The sequence below is a fragment of the Crinia signifera genome, chromosome 11 (genome assembly GCF_055691185.1).
Source record: "Crinia signifera chromosome 11, ASM5569118v1, whole genome shotgun sequence".
Taxonomy (NCBI): Eukaryota; Metazoa; Chordata; class Amphibia; order Anura; family Myobatrachidae; genus Crinia; species Crinia signifera.
This window is the reverse complement of record NC_139227.1, coordinates 121,496,182-121,512,859: the sequence shown is the minus strand read 5'-3', so window position 1 is coordinate 121,512,859 and position 16,678 is coordinate 121,496,182. Positions and strand designations below refer to the sequence as shown.

The following is a 16,678-nucleotide window of genomic DNA, read 5'->3' as shown; positions in this document are numbered from 1 at the left end:
CACTGATCCATTTATTATTAGAGGGGGGGAATTGCTTCGAATTCACCTAAAGCTGGTTTAATGAAGCTAACAGATTATAGGATCTAACGAGATATGTTCTGTGGATCATTGGATCTGTAGAAATTCAGGGATTTAAATTATTAGGGGAACATAACGCGACCGGTAACCGTGTGACCGCGAAACAAATGCTAAAGATTCGCCAATTGGTATGAAATCACAAGCGGCATTGGAAAAAAACAGACATGGATTTGCCATTCACCGCCAGTCAACAGAAGGGGTGCACGAGGCGTTCCGTCGGAGCCCTCTGCCAGTCCCCTGCACCTCCCCGCAGCCCCCACTCCCTGCGTGTGAGATGCCTGTGCGATCTCGTCAGATGCAGCGCCTCTCTGGTGGTTCCCTGAGCTTTTGCGGAGAGGCGCTGCATCTGTATGTAGAGATGCTGCTTGTGCATCCTATATACTCCGTTTCGCCAATATGGTGATATTTAAGGGAAACAGTCACACACACAAAAAAAGGCCCCTGGTGCTACTAAGTAGCGCAGCTGTTTAACCTAAAAGGAGGCTACATATACGTGGACCCATTTGTGGCATTAAAAGGTGATTTTCTCAGATTGCTCTCTACAGTATTCATACAACATCATCACGACTCCTGAATATTGACATTTAGAATTTAATTTTAACCGTAAGTAATTACAGAATACATCAAAAAGTCTAAACATGTAAGTAAATCCTGAATCCGTCTGTGCGGGTCTCTTCCGCTACGTGAGTCATGAGTCAGACATTTCATTTGGCTTCAAATAGATTTGACATAATTTAACCCACATCATTCCCCCTTGTGATATACTGTATATTTATATATATATATATATATATATATATATATATATATATATATATAATAAGTTTGGTAGAGAATATATACAGAGAACCCCCAGCACACACTTACCTCCGTCTCCGCAACATACTGGTCCGCGTACTGCCATTTTAGGGGTTCCTCTGCCGAGCTGGGAACATAGAGGAGGTTACACTGCAACCCCACACACATTACACAGACACATCTACAGCCAACATCCAATAGAACTCTCAGGTCTACAAATGATTTATACAAAGCACCATGTGCCTGTACATAGATACACATACAATATAATGTGTATGTGTATACGCGTGTATTCACTGCTAATTTCTGCACCTCTCAATTTTTGCGTTGTAAAATTCTAACTATTTCTTCAGTCTTTAAACCAAAAATGTATTTTAAAAGTAAACAGTAATACTGTAGTTATGGTAACTTTGTTAAACTGTTTGTTTGTTGTTGTTGTTTTTCCATCTCTCCCGGTAAGGACATATTTGTATTCTGTATTAGTTAAGGTTGTTCATACACTATTTTCCTGAGTCTCGTATTTATATAACGGATTGTTACAGTATACAGAGTGCAGTGAGGCGTTGTGTTAGTGTACACTATATATATATATATATATATATATATATATATAGACGAGTAGCGGCGGCACTCAAAGGACTTCACAAAGAATAGACGGTCAGACCACTTAGGGGTTCGGGTTCAACGTTTCGGTCCCACGGACCTTTATCAAGAACTCATTGCATACTCTTGATAAAGGTCCGTGGGACCGAAACGTTGAACCCGAACCCCTAAGTGGTCTGACCTTCTATTCTTTGTGAAGTCCTTTGAGTGCCGCTGCTACTCGTCTATACACATCCGGGCAGATCTCTGCACCTTGGACGGCACCTAGGCAAGCAAATGTTTCCACAACAGTGGAGTGCCGGCCCATCTCTCTCTCTCTCTCTCTCTCTCTCTCTCTCTCTATATATATATATATATATATATATAGATTGTGGGGGCAAGACAGTAGTGTATAATAAAGAGGAGGAGCTAGCATAGAGGGGACACCAGCATAGTGTACAGGGAGGGGTAAGGGGTTGGGGTACAGTATACAGAGAAGGGTAAGGGATTAGTATACACAGAAAGGCATAATGGGTTAGTGTACAGCATACAGAGAATGGTAAGGGGTTGGTATACAGAGAGGGGGTAAGTGGCTGGTGTACAGTATACAGGGAGGGGTAAGGGGTTTGGGTACAGTATACAGAGAGGGGTATGGATTTGGGGCATGTTATACAGAGGGGGTAATGGTTTGGGGTACAGGCTACGATCTTTAAACATTTTGATTAGATCAGCAACTGCAAGTATTATACGCCCATTACCTCTTCACAGGAATTATTCCGACATCTGCAGAAAGAAGAGACAGACGTCATGCCACAGAGAGCGCGGACGCCAGAACCGCAGGGAGCGCGGGTGCCAGAACTGCAGGGAGCGCGGGCGCCAGTACCGCAGGGAGCACAGGCGCCAGAACCGCAGGGAGCACGGGCGCCAGAACCGCAGGGAGCCCGGGCGTCAGTACCGCAGAGTGCCCGGGCGTCAGTACCGCAGAGCGCCCGGGCATCAGTATTGCAGGAACCAGCTCTGTAACTTACGCCTGACTTTGATGGACACAATCTTCTTTGTGCGCATGAGATTGATGACCTCCTCGTGAGTGCAGGAACTGATGGAGTATCCGTTTATCCGAACCACCTCGTCTCCAATCTTAAACGGGAAAGGTTACAGCAATCACATGACCGATAGCAGCAGATAAGGTCTCTTCTGTGCGTTCTCCCTCCAGTTATGAGCTAAGCTTAGTCCTACTAAGTAACAGACCTGCACAACTTGGTCATCTCTATACCATCACTGCCTGAACACTTCCATAATAGCATAACATCCTATAGTCCGGTCTATATGGTCTTCGTTACGATACCTGGGATACTGTATCCTATATCATCACTACCATTATGGCATCACATCCTATAGTCCGGTCTATATGGTCTTCGTTACGATACCTGGGATACTGTATCCTATATCATCACTACCATTATGGCATCACATCACATAGTCCGGTCTATATGGTCTTCATTACGATACCTGGGATACTGTATCCTATATCATCACTACCATTATGGCATCACATCACATAGTCCGGTCTATATGGTCTTCATTACGATACCTGGGATACTGTATCCTATATCATCACTACCATTATGGCATCACATCACATAGGCCCTTATTCTGATCGGTGTGGATATTCCCGCTTGCGTACGGGCCGCCGATGTTTATCGTCTGCGCATGTGCAGAGGTCACTCTGCGCATGTGCAGGCGATTTCGCCGCATGGATTCTTTATACACCGCACAGGGGGCGTAGAGGGGCGTGAGGGGCTACTTATCCTCATTACCCTATGCATACGCCCCGCGTTTCATGGGCGTTCCCATGCAAACGCGGGGCGTATGCATGGTAATGAGGCCGTGACGCGTGGGTACGGGGCGGGCATCTGACATCGCTGGATGTCAGCTGCCCGCCCCCATACAAGATTTCACACGGACAAGTGTCCGTGTGGTCTTGTGTTGCGGGACCTGGTGGAGCGTGCGGCCCTGCATTCGATGTTCGGCGACCATCGAATGCAGGGGCTGCTCCCAAGATGGAGGAGGCGTATCCCCGTCCAACTTTCATGCGGACCGCCACATATCCGCGTACGGACGGGAGGTGGCGATCCGTATGGAAGGCGGGGATTCGCCTGCACGGTCGCGGCCGCATATTCTGATCGGGCCGCACCGATCAGAATAAGGCCCATAGTCCGGTCTATATGGTCTTCGTTACGATACCTGGGATACTGTATCCTATATCATCACTACCATTATGGCATCACATCCTATAGTCCGGTCTATATGGTCTTCGTTACGATACCTGGGATACTGTATCCTATATCATCACTACCATTATGGCATCACATCCTATAGTCCGGTCTATATGGTCTTCGTTACGATACCTGGGATACTGTATCCTATATCATCACTACCATTATGGCATCACATCACATAGTCCGGTCTATATGGTCTTCGTTACGATACCTGGGATACTGTATTCTATATCATCACTACCATTATGGCATCACATCACATAGTCCGGTCTATATGGTCTTCATTACGATACCTGGGATACTGTATCCTATATCATCACTACCATTATGGCATCACATCACATAGTCCGGTCTATATGGTCTTCGTTACGATACCTGGGATACTGTATCCTATATCATCACTACCATTATGGCATCACATCCTATAGTCCGGTCTATATGGTCTTCGTTACGATACCTGGGATACTGTATCCTATATCATCACTACCATTATGGCATCACATCCTATAGTCCGGTCTATATGGTCTTCGTTACGATACCTGGGATACTGTATCCTATATCATTACTACCATTATGGCATCACATCCTATAGTCCGGTCTATATGGTCTTCATTACGATACCTGGGATACTGTATCCTATATCATCACTACCATTATGGCATCACATCACATAGTCCGGTCTATATGGTCTTCGTTACGATACCTGGGATACTGTATTCTATATCATCACTACCATTATGGCATCACATCACATAGTCCGGTCTATATGGTCTTCGTTACGATACCTGGGATACTGTATCCTTTATCATCACTACCATTATGGCATCACATCACATAGTCCAGTCTATATGGTCTTCATTACGATACCTGGGATACTGTATCCTATATCATCACTACCATTATGGCATCACATCACATAGTCCAGTCTATATGGTCTTCATTACGATACCTGGGATACTGTATCCTATATCATCACTACCATTATGGCATCACATCACATAGTCCGGTCTATATGGTCTTCGTTACGATACCTGGGATACTGTATCCTATATCATCACTACCATTATGGCATCACATCACATAGTCCGGTCTATATGGTCTTCGTTACGATACCTGGGATACTGTATCCTATATCATCACTACCATTATGGCATCACATCACATAGTCCGGTCTATATGGTCTTCATTACGATACCTGGGATACTGTATCCTATATCATCACTACCATTATGGCATCACATCCTATAGTCCAGTCTATATGGTCTTCGTTACGATACCTGGGATACTGTATCCTATATCATCACTACCATTATGGCATCACATCCTATAGTCCGGTCTATATGGTCTTCGTTACGATACCTGGGATACTGTATCCTATATCATTACTACCATTATGGCATCACATCCTATAGTCCGGTCTATATGGTCTTCATTACGATACCTGGGATACTGTATCCTATATCATCACTACCATTATGGCATCACATCACATAGTCCGGTCTATATGGTCTTCGTTACGATACCTGGGATACTGTATTCTATATCATCACTACCATTATGGCATCACATCACATAGTCCGGTCTATATGGTCTTCGTTACGATACCTGGGATACTGTATCCTATATCATCACTACCATTATGGCATCACATCACATAGTCCGGTCTATATGGTCTTCATTACGATACCTGGGATACTGTATCCTATATCATCACTACCATTATGGCATCACATCCTATAGTCCAGTCTATATGGTCTTCGTTACGATACCTGGGATACTGTATCCTATATCATCACTACCATTATGGCATCACATCCTATAGTCCGGTCTATATGGTCTTCGTTACGATACCTGGATACTGTATCCTATATCATTACTACCATTATGGCATCACATCCTATAGTCCGGTCTATATGGTCTTCATTACGATACCTGGGATACTGTATCCTATATCATCACTACCATTATGGCATCACATCACATAGTCCGGTCTATATGGTCTTCGTTACGATACCTGGGATACTGTATTCTATATCATCACTACCATTATGGCATCACATCACATAGTCCGGTCTATATGGTCTTCGTTACGATACCTGGGATACTGTATCCTTTATCATCACTACCATTATGGCATCACATCACATAGTCCGGTCTATATGGTCTTCTTACGATACCTGGGATACTGTATCCTATATCATCACTACCATTATGGCATCACATCACATAGTCCGGTCTATATGGTCTTCATTACGATACCTGGGATACTGTATCCTATATCATCACTACCATTATGGCATCACATCACATAGTCCGGTCTATATGGTCTTCGTTACGATACCTGGGATACTGTATTCTATATCATCACTACCATTATGGCATCACATCACATAGTCCGGTCTATATGGTCTTCGTTACGATACCTGGGATACTGTATCCTTTATCATCACTACCATTATGGCATCACATCACATAGTCCAGTCTATATGGTCTTCATTACGATACCTGGGATACTGTATCCTATATCATCACTACCATTATGGCATCACATCACATAGTCCGGTCTATATGGTCTTCTTACGATACCTGGGATACTGTATCCTATATCATCACTACCATTATGGCATCACATCCTATAGTCCGGTCTATATGGTCTTCGTTACGATACCTGGGATACTGTATCCTATATCATCACTACCATTATGGCATCACATCACATAGTCCGGTCTATATGGTCTTCTTACGATACCTGGGATACTGTATCCTATATCATCACTACCATTATGGCATCACATCACATAGTCCGGTCTATATGGTCTTCTTACGATACCTGGGATACTGTATCCTATATCATCACTACCATTATGGCATCACATCACATAGTCCAGTCTATATGGTCTTCTTACGATACCTGGGATACTGTATCCTATATCATCACTACCATTATGGCATCACATCACATAGTCCGGTCTATATGGTCTTCTTACGATACCTGGGATACTGTATCCTATATCATCACTACCATTATGGCATCACATCACATAGTCCGGTCTATATGGTCTTCTTACGATACCTGGGATACTGTATCCTATATCATCACTACCATTATGGCATCACATCCTATAGTCCGGTCTATATGGTCTTCGTTACGATACCTGGGATACTGTATCCTATATCATCACTACCATTATGGCATCACATCACATAGTCCGGTCTATATGGTCTTCTTACGATACCTGGGATACTGTATCCTATATCATCACTACCATTATGGCATCACATCACATAGTCCGGTCTATATGGTCTTCTTACGATACCTGGGATACTGTATCCTTTATCATCACTACCATTATGGCATCACATCACATAGTCCAGTCTATATGGTCTTCATTACGATACCTGGGATACTGTATCCTATATCATCACTACCATTATGGCATCACATCACATAGTCCGGTCTATATGGTCTTCTTACGATACCTGGGATACTGTATCCTATATCATCACTACCATTATGGCATCACATCCTATAGTCCGGTCTATATGGTCTTCATTACGATACCTGGGATACTGTATCCTATATCATCACTACCATTATGGCATCACATCACATAGTCCGGTCTATATGGTCTTCGTTACGATACCTGGGATACTGTATCCTATATCATTACTACCATTATGGCATCACATCCTATAGTCCGGTCTATATGGTCTTCATTACGATACCTGGGATACTGTATCCTATATCATCACTACCATTATGGCATCACATCACATAGTCCGGTCTATATGGTCTTCGTTACGATACCTGGGATACTGTATTCTATATCATCACTACCATTATGGCATCACATCACATAGTCCGGTCTATATGGTCTTCGTTACGATACCTGGGATACTGTATCCTATATCATCACTACCATTATGGCATCACATCACATAGTCCGGTCTATATGGTCTTCATTACGATACCTGGGATACTGTATCCTATATCATCACTACCATTATGGCATCACATCCTATAGTCCAGTCTATATGGTCTTCGTTACGATACCTGGGATACTGTATCCTATATCATCACTACCATTATGGCATCACATCCTATAGTCCGGTCTATATGGTCTTCGTTACGATACCTGGGATACTGTATCCTATATCATTACTACCATTATGGCATCACATCCTATAGTCCGGTCTATATGGTCTTCATTACGATACCTGGGATACTGTATCCTATATCATCACTACCATTATGGCATCACATCACATAGTCCGGTCTATATGGTCTTCGTTACGATACCTGGGATACTGTATTCTATATCATCACTACCATTATGGCATCACATCACATAGTCCGGTCTATATGGTCTTCGTTACGATACCTGGGATACTGTATCCTTTATCATCACTACCATTATGGCATCACATCACATAGTCCGGTCTATATGGTCTTCTTACGATACCTGGGATACTGTATCCTATATCATCACTACCATTATGGCATCACATCACATAGTCCGGTCTATATGGTCTTCATTACGATACCTGGGATACTGTATCCTATATCATCACTACCATTATGGCATCACATCACATAGTCCGGTCTATATGGTCTTCGTTACGATACCTGGGATACTGTATTCTATATCATCACTACCATTATGGCATCACATCACATAGTCCGGTCTATATGGTCTTCGTTACGATACCTGGGATACTGTATCCTTTATCATCACTACCATTATGGCATCACATCACATAGTCCAGTCTATATGGTCTTCATTACGATACCTGGGATACTGTATCCTATATCATCACTACCATTATGGCATCACATCACATAGTCCGGTCTATATGGTCTTCTTACGATACCTGGGATACTGTATCCTATATCATCACTACCATTATGGCATCACATCCTATAGTCCGGTCTATATGGTCTTCGTTACGATACCTGGGATACTGTATCCTATATCATCACTACCATTATGGCATCACATCACATAGTCCGGTCTATATGGTCTTCTTACGATACCTGGGATACTGTATCCTATATCATCACTACCATTATGGCATCACATCACATAGTCCGGTCTATATGGTCTTCTTACGATACCTGGGATACTGTATCCTATATCATCACTACCATTATGGCATCACATCACATAGTCCAGTCTATATGGTCTTCTTACGATACCTGGGATACTGTATCCTATATCATCACTACCATTATGGCATCACATCACATAGTCCGGTCTATATGGTCTTCTTACGATACCTGGGATACTGTATCCTATATCATCACTACCATTATGGCATCACATCACATAGTCCGGTCTATATGGTCTTCTTACGATACCTGGGATACTGTATCCTATATCATCACTACCATTATGGCATCACATCCTATAGTCCGGTCTATATGGTCTTCGTTACGATACCTGGGATACTGTATCCTATATCATCACTACCATTATGGCATCACATCACATAGTCCGGTCTATATGGTCTTCTTACGATACCTGGGATACTGTATCCTATATCATCACTACCATTATGGCATCACATCACATAGTCCGGTCTATATGGTCTTCTTACGATACCTGGGATACTGTATCCTTTATCATCACTACCATTATGGCATCACATCACATAGTCCAGTCTATATGGTCTTCATTACGATACCTGGGATACTGTATCCTATATCATCACTACCATTATGGCATCACATCACATAGTCCGGTCTATATGGTCTTCTTACGATACCTGGGATACTGTATCCTATATCATCACTACCATTATGGCATCACATCACATAGTCCGGTCTATATGGTCTTCGTTATGATACCTGGGATACTGTATCCTATATCATCACTACCATTATGGCATCACATCACATAGTCCGGTCTCTAAGGTCTCTGTTCTGATATAGGGGAATCTCTTGGAAATCTACAGGCTATGTGTTCCCCATCTAACCTGGACTCTAAAGTTTAAATAACAAATTAAGGTGGTGATTCATTAAGCTTAGCGAGCCAGTGGACTCCACCCAACGCCTTAACGAATTCTGCCATTGGTATTCCGATTGTCAGCATCCCTTTAAAATATAGACTAGTATACCAAGATGGTGGTACCGAAGTGTAGTTTATTATATACAGCACGCAGGAATACTGTCTCATATGTGACATCCACGTGTGGGTTTATATAATGCAGCCATTGAGGAAACATTCTGTATATACCAAATCCTGCATCGGCGTACATAAAGGGTCTCGATGGGTTTTGTGCAAGAGGACAATGACAGATAAACACAAAGTGGTCTCCAGGCACCAGAACACTTTTCTCCCCGCAGAACAAGCGGCAGACGAAGTACACAGAAAACTGACACTGAACTGTCTGCGGGGACACAAAGGGCCAAAATAGTCCCATATAAAACGAGGAGGACTGGAGATTTCTCTGTAGAGCCATCATAGGAACTGATAGCATCTCGCTTGTATTTGTCACGGTGGGACAGATGGGAAGGGGCTGTATTTTCTTTATCCAGAGTGGGTGCTAGATTTCGCTCCCGTGATTAGCAGAAGAACAGTTCACCACTGAATGTGGAGACTTCACTCTCTGAGCACAAAGCCAAAGAGCCCCCAATTGCTGGGAGAACTGGAATAAATCCGGGAATTACAATAAGAAATTATTATATTACATTTTCCTGTCTTTTCATGTAGAAGAGCACAGCTCGGGTGGAATTTCAGCCTGAGAACTTTGCAGAAGAATGATCTGCCTTCACCTTGTGGGGCAACTAGATGGACTTACCGTAAGAGTGGTATAAGGTGACTAGCGGGTACTGGCGGTTCTGGGTGTTCCCTAGGTAGGTGTACCCCAATCTCACTACGATTACCAAATGGTGGCCAGCAAACAAGCAGTTCGCTGTGCCCGCTCGCACCAAGCGTCTGCACATGCGCAAACATTAAAATCAGAACCACCCCACCCCCCCCCCCCCCCCCCCCAAAAAAAATAAAAAAATTCTTGCGGACACCCCTGCAACGATTGGGAGGAATCCAACGCAAGGTGGTCCAGTTGGATCCTGGACATTTTTTAAAGGGATTTGTCACAGCCTTGCACAGAGCGGGATAACACTCTGGCAGAGCGGCGTATATCTGATCGCATCGCACTGCAAATGAGCAGAGCACAGGTCAGGTCTGAATAACCCCCATTATACAGTATATAGAAACAAAATAATAATGTAAGAATGTGACCGTGATAGCGGACAGAGGGGTATATGTTATAACCCGATAATTTAAAGAGACAGTCATTTAAAAGTGAAAGGCAACCTGGGTTTGAAATGATTGTCCTGTCCTTTTTGGCGGACTCGCCAGGAACATTTTGGTGCGTTGTGTGGGCTGTTATATAGACCCCAGAATGTATATATACAGTCTGCATACTGCTGGAATAAGAGAATCAGAGGGGGAAGCCTGGATTGTGAGCTCTAGTGCCAAGGGTTCACAGAGTGCCATCCAATTTGAGCACCGTATTTGGGTCCATGAACTCAGGGCTGCCATCAGAAATGTTGTGGCCCGGACTCATTTCCAATCTGAGCCCCGGGACCCCCCTCCTAACTTGAGTTACCGTAATCCAGCTCCTGCTCCCCCATCTCCTCTTCTGCTGAGTTGCAGCCTGGAGGTCCCGAAGAGCAGGATGCTGGCGGCCAATTAAAATGCAGCACCGGCTGGTGAGCCGATAAGAGCTCGCGTACCAGCAGCCGCTCTGATTGGTTGCCGGGTACACGAGCTCTGATTGGCTCAAAAGCTGCTGCAGCATTTTAAATGGCCGCCAGCATCCTGGGTTGAATAAGCCTGCGCTCCGGGACCTGCTTTGTTCAGCGCACTGAGAGCAGTGCAGTGGAGACAGTCAAGGGGTTGCGGTGGGCTAAATTAGCTGCCCGGGCCCTTCCAGAGGCCAGGGCCCAGGACAGCTGTACCCACAGCACCCCCCTATTGGCAGCCCTGCATGAACTCCAGCTGATCATCCTTCGGATCTCTGCAATATTCTATACAAACCCCTCAGCTACTTATAGGATCTGAGCGGTTTATAACTGGAGCTGTCTGTTTCTGGTGCCCTAGATACAGCAACTTACCCCCCCCCCCCCCTCCCCCCATCAGTCTTGGGATAAGGACCCCAGGATCACAGACATTCGGCATTAACACAACTGCAATTGAATAAAATACTGAACTCCACTGACAGCAGAGAACAGTAATAAGTGTTTTGCTTGAAAGAACTATGTTTTTTATTTTTTAGTGGCCATACGTTGTAAGCAGGTCCTGGCGATTTGCTGGTTTAGTCCTGCTGTGCTACATGAATGGGGTTCACACAGGTGTGCAGATCAATGTGTCATTGCTGCACTATACGCACTCACCAGCAGGTGGCGCCCAGACTTCATCCACAAAGACCTAAGAATTTGCGTTTCCGTACAGACCTGTCTTGGGATTCAGCAGCCGAGGTCCAGTTATTATGGTCATCAAATTATACAGAGTCATCATTTCATGCTGCGCTTTACAGGCAACACTTAATCATTCACACCAAGATAACAGGCATCTACGTTCAGTGCTGCTGACACTACTCATGTTGACCTTTCTTCCCCTGACACGGTTAGATCTGAAACGACCCGTCAGAGACGCCCCCTCGGCCAGGTTTACGCCAGGTGCACAATCGATGATATGCTCCGTGAGCGATATCTTCAAACAATTTCCCTTGAACTTCCTGTTGTCCTGGTGCAAACGATAAAGTGTATGCACACTGAATGATAACGCTTACGAGCCTAATTCCAGCCTGGTCGCGGGGGAAATTTGTTCTCAAAATGGGCAAAAACATGCTGCACTGCAGGTGGGGCAGATGTAACATGAGTTAGATTTGTTTCTGTGCAGGGTAATACTGCTCTCTTCTTACACTGCAATATAGATTTCAGTTTGAACACACCCCGGCCAAATCTAACTCTTAGAGAATTGGGCCACATATATCTCTGTGTAATAAACAAGTTCTAGTCTATAGCACTCTGATACTATTGGCCAACCTGACCCATACCACTACCGCAGGATGCCAGAACGTCCTCAGCAGATCTATTCAGTATGTAAACCCCTTGGGTAGCTGACAGTGGGCGGGATGTATTAATATACATCGCCCCCTGCCGCCCGCCGTGATGCCAGCGCATATGTACTAACATATGCGGCTGGCATCGCGGTGCGGTGACGGAGGCCCCTGCGATACCTGTTATGTGGGCGCCTCCTTCTCCCCTCACGCCGGGACAGCTAAGCAGGCTGTCCCTGGCGCCTCCTCCTCCCCCTGCAGCCTGAAGGACATCCAGCTGCTCAACTAGGGGGAGGGGGGGTTTACCTTCCGGGTCCAGCAGGACCTGGGACTAAAGTAAAGTAACCTAAAGGTGGCGATACACTGCCTTGCGGTAACGTGGCGGCTGGGTTTTAGTACATATAAAAATGATATCATCGGACCTATACTTCCTAACCTCCTACATCTGCCAATAGCACGATGCACGGTAAGGGCCAGAGCCCTGAAACAGGAGTAGGAATGCCACCATGACCCTCAGTACCACTGTGCCCCCACAGATGTGTCATCTACGGCTACTCCCACTTCCCCTCACCGGTCAGATCATGGACACTAGCACAGCCAGCAAGCTCACCTGGAGTCCGGCTCTGTCCGCTTGCCCTCACCGGTCAGATCATGGACACTAGCACAGCCAGCAAGCTCACCTGGAGTCCGGCTCTGTCCGCTTGCCCTCACCAGAGCCGGCCCTAGCCTAAATGATGCCCTAGGCAAGATTTTGGCTGGTGCCCCCTAGCACCGCCACTAGTTCCGCCTATGACCCTGCTCTCCTTTCCCAGCACCATCAACCCTTATCATAGCAGTCATCATTTTGGTGCTCCTACCCGCAATATTTTAAATAGAAACAGTGCACACATTTGTGTGCGCAGCCCAAACAGGGGTGTGTTCTTGCTTGGACGGGACATGGCCACCCAATAGTACCCCCAATTCAAATTATGCCACACAGTATGCAACTTTATTGACATTATATAATGCGATGGTGTCCCTTATTCACGTTACATCACACAGTAGAACCACTTTACCTTATGTAAATTACTCCACACATTATTAACATTATACCCTTAGAAAAAAATCTTGAGAAATCATTGTATTTTAAGCACCTCCATGGCCATACTGCAACCCAGCACAAAGCAGTGTGTGCTGGGCAGAGGAGAAGAGGTGCAGCTGCTGCTGTCACTTAAGGGGAGGGGGCCCGGGGCCCCCACTGGGCCCTTCCATCACACTTTGGCCTGGGTAATTTGTACCCCCTACCCCTTTCTCTCAGCACTCCTGATAATACCACACAGTAATGCCCCTTACACATGACACACATTATTAATGTCCTTATAATCATAATGCCCCTTACACATTATGCCAACCTTTATTAATGCCCTTCATACACATAATGACACACATAATGCCCCTTACACATATGTTGCACATTATTAATGCCCTTATACACATGACACACATAATGCCCATTACACATGTGTTGCACATTATTAATGCCCTTATACACATGACACACATATGCCCCTTACACATAAGCCGAACACTATTGCACAAGCAACCCACCCACAGACAGCACTCGCACAGCCGCTACCACTGTGACCTCTGCTTGGATACAGATGTTTCCTTATACATCTTGACTCAATAGGCCATGCAGCTCCTGCCCAGTTCTGCTAACGTTGGGTGCCTTTTTTGCTGAAAATTCATCTTATTTGCATTGTTATGTGACCAGGAGCTTCCGATAATTAAAATGATATGCGGCATGCCTATATTCTGTGTGCGACTGTGACTATACCTGCATACGGAATGGTATGTTACAGTGATTTCCATGAATACACTATTTCATATGCAGATACAGCGTCGCTTACACACAGAATATAGGCATGCTGCATATCATTTTAATCAGCAGAAGCTGCTGATGCCCCTAGGCATTCCAAATGCCCTAGGCAATTGCCTCGTTTGCCTATGCCTAAGGCCGGCTCTGGCCCTCACCAGTCAGATCATGGACACTAGCACAGCCAGCAAGCTCACCTGGAGTCTGGCGCTGTCCGCTTGCCCTCACCTGTCAGATCATGGACACTAGCACAGCCAGCAAGCTCACCTGGAGTCCGGCACTGTCCGCTTGCCCTCACCGGTCAGATCATGGACACTAGCACAGCCAGCAAGCTCACCTGGAGTCCGGCGCTGTCCGCTTGCCCTCACCGGTCAGATCATGGACACTAGCACAGCCAGCAAGCTCACCTGGAGTCCGGCACTGTCCGCTTGCCCTCACCGGTCAGATCATGGACACTAGCACAGCCAGCAAGCTCACCTGGAGTCCGGCGCTGTCCGCTTGCCCTCACCGGTCAAATCATGGACACTAGCACAGCCAGCAAGCTCACCTGGAGTCCGGCGCTGTCCGCTTGCCCTCACCGGTCAGATCATGGACACTAGCTCAGCCAGCAAGCTCACCTGGAGTCCGGCTCTGTCCGCTTGCCCTCACCGGTCAGATCATGGACACTAGCACAGCAAGCTCACCTGGAGTCCGGCGCTGTCCGCTTGCCCTCACCGGTCAGATCATGGACACTAGCACAGCCAGCAAGCTCACCTGGAGTCCGGCGCTGTCCGCTTGCCCTCACCGCTCAGATCATGGACACTAGCATAGCAAGCTTACCTGGAGTCCGGCACTGTCCACTTGCCCTCACCAGTCAGATCATGGACACTAGCACAGCCAGCAAGCTCACCTGGAGTCCGGCGCTGTCCGCTTGCCCTCACCGCTCAGATCATGGACACTAGCACAGCAAGCTCACCTGGAGCCTGGCGCTGTCCGCTTGCCCTCACCGGTCAGATCATGGACACTAGCACAGCCAGCAAGCTCACCTGGAGTCCGGCGCTGTCCGCTTGCCCTCACCGGTCAGATCATGGACACTAGCACAGCAAGCTCACCTGGAGTCCGGCGCTGTCCGCTTGCCCTCACCGGTCATATCATGGACACTAGCACAGCCAGCAAGCTCACCTGGAGTCCGGCGCTGTCCGCTTGCCCTCACCGCTCAGATCATGGACACTAGCACAGCAAGCTCACCTGGAGTCCGGCTCTGTCCGCTTGCCCTCACCGGTCAGATCATGGACACTAGCTCAGCCAGCAAGCTCACCTGGAGTCCGGCGCTGTCCGCTTGCCCTCACCGGTCATATCATGGACACTAGCACAGCCAGCAAGCTCACCTGGAGTCCGGCGCTGTCCGCTTGCCCTCACCGCTCAGATCATGGACACTAGCACAGCAAGCTCACCTGGAGTCCGGCTCTGTCCGCTTGCCCTCACCGGTCAGATCATGGACACTAGCTCAGCCAGCAAGCTCACCTGGAGTCCGGCGCTGTCCGCTTGCCCTCACCGGTCAGATCATGGACACTAGCTCAGCCAGCAAGCTCACCTGGAGTCCGGCGCTGTCCGCTTGCCCTCACCGGTCAGATCATGGACACTAGCTCAGCCAGCAAGCTCACCTGGAGTCCGGCGCTGTCCGCTTGCCCTTCTTTCATAATGTGGGAGATGTAGAGGCCACAGTTAAACTCCAGCCCTCCTCTGACGCTGAGTCCGAGCCCATCGGGGTGGGAGCGATCTAACTTCACTTCCCGCAGCTTCCTGGAGATTACATACATCAGACAAACATCACCCAAGTGTGTTACCCTATAGCAGACATGATACTTACGCATGGATGTGACCACAATCATAGTCAGGTACATCCGGGGCACAGTGACATAACGACGGTCACAGCATAGTAATAAGGTCCACAGACTATTCAGAGGGGCTGATATTATCCCAGACAGATAATAAATGCTGATGTCTTATAATACATCCCCCCCCCCCCCCCCCCGAG

General features: G+C 46.4%; 1 protein-coding gene across 1 annotated transcript in view; it reads right to left on the bottom strand.

Moving 5' to 3' along the window:
• Positions 1 to 16,678, bottom strand: part of USH1C (USH1 protein network component harmonin) — a 159,558-nt gene that overhangs the window by 33,366 nt on the left and 109,514 nt on the right. The window contains 4 exon segments of the mRNA XM_083164596.1: positions 946 to 1,003; positions 2,217 to 2,241; positions 2,487 to 2,595; positions 16,305 to 16,443. Of these exon segments, the coding sequence (XP_083020722.1) occupies positions 946 to 1,003; positions 2,217 to 2,241; positions 2,487 to 2,595; positions 16,305 to 16,443 (331 nt within the window).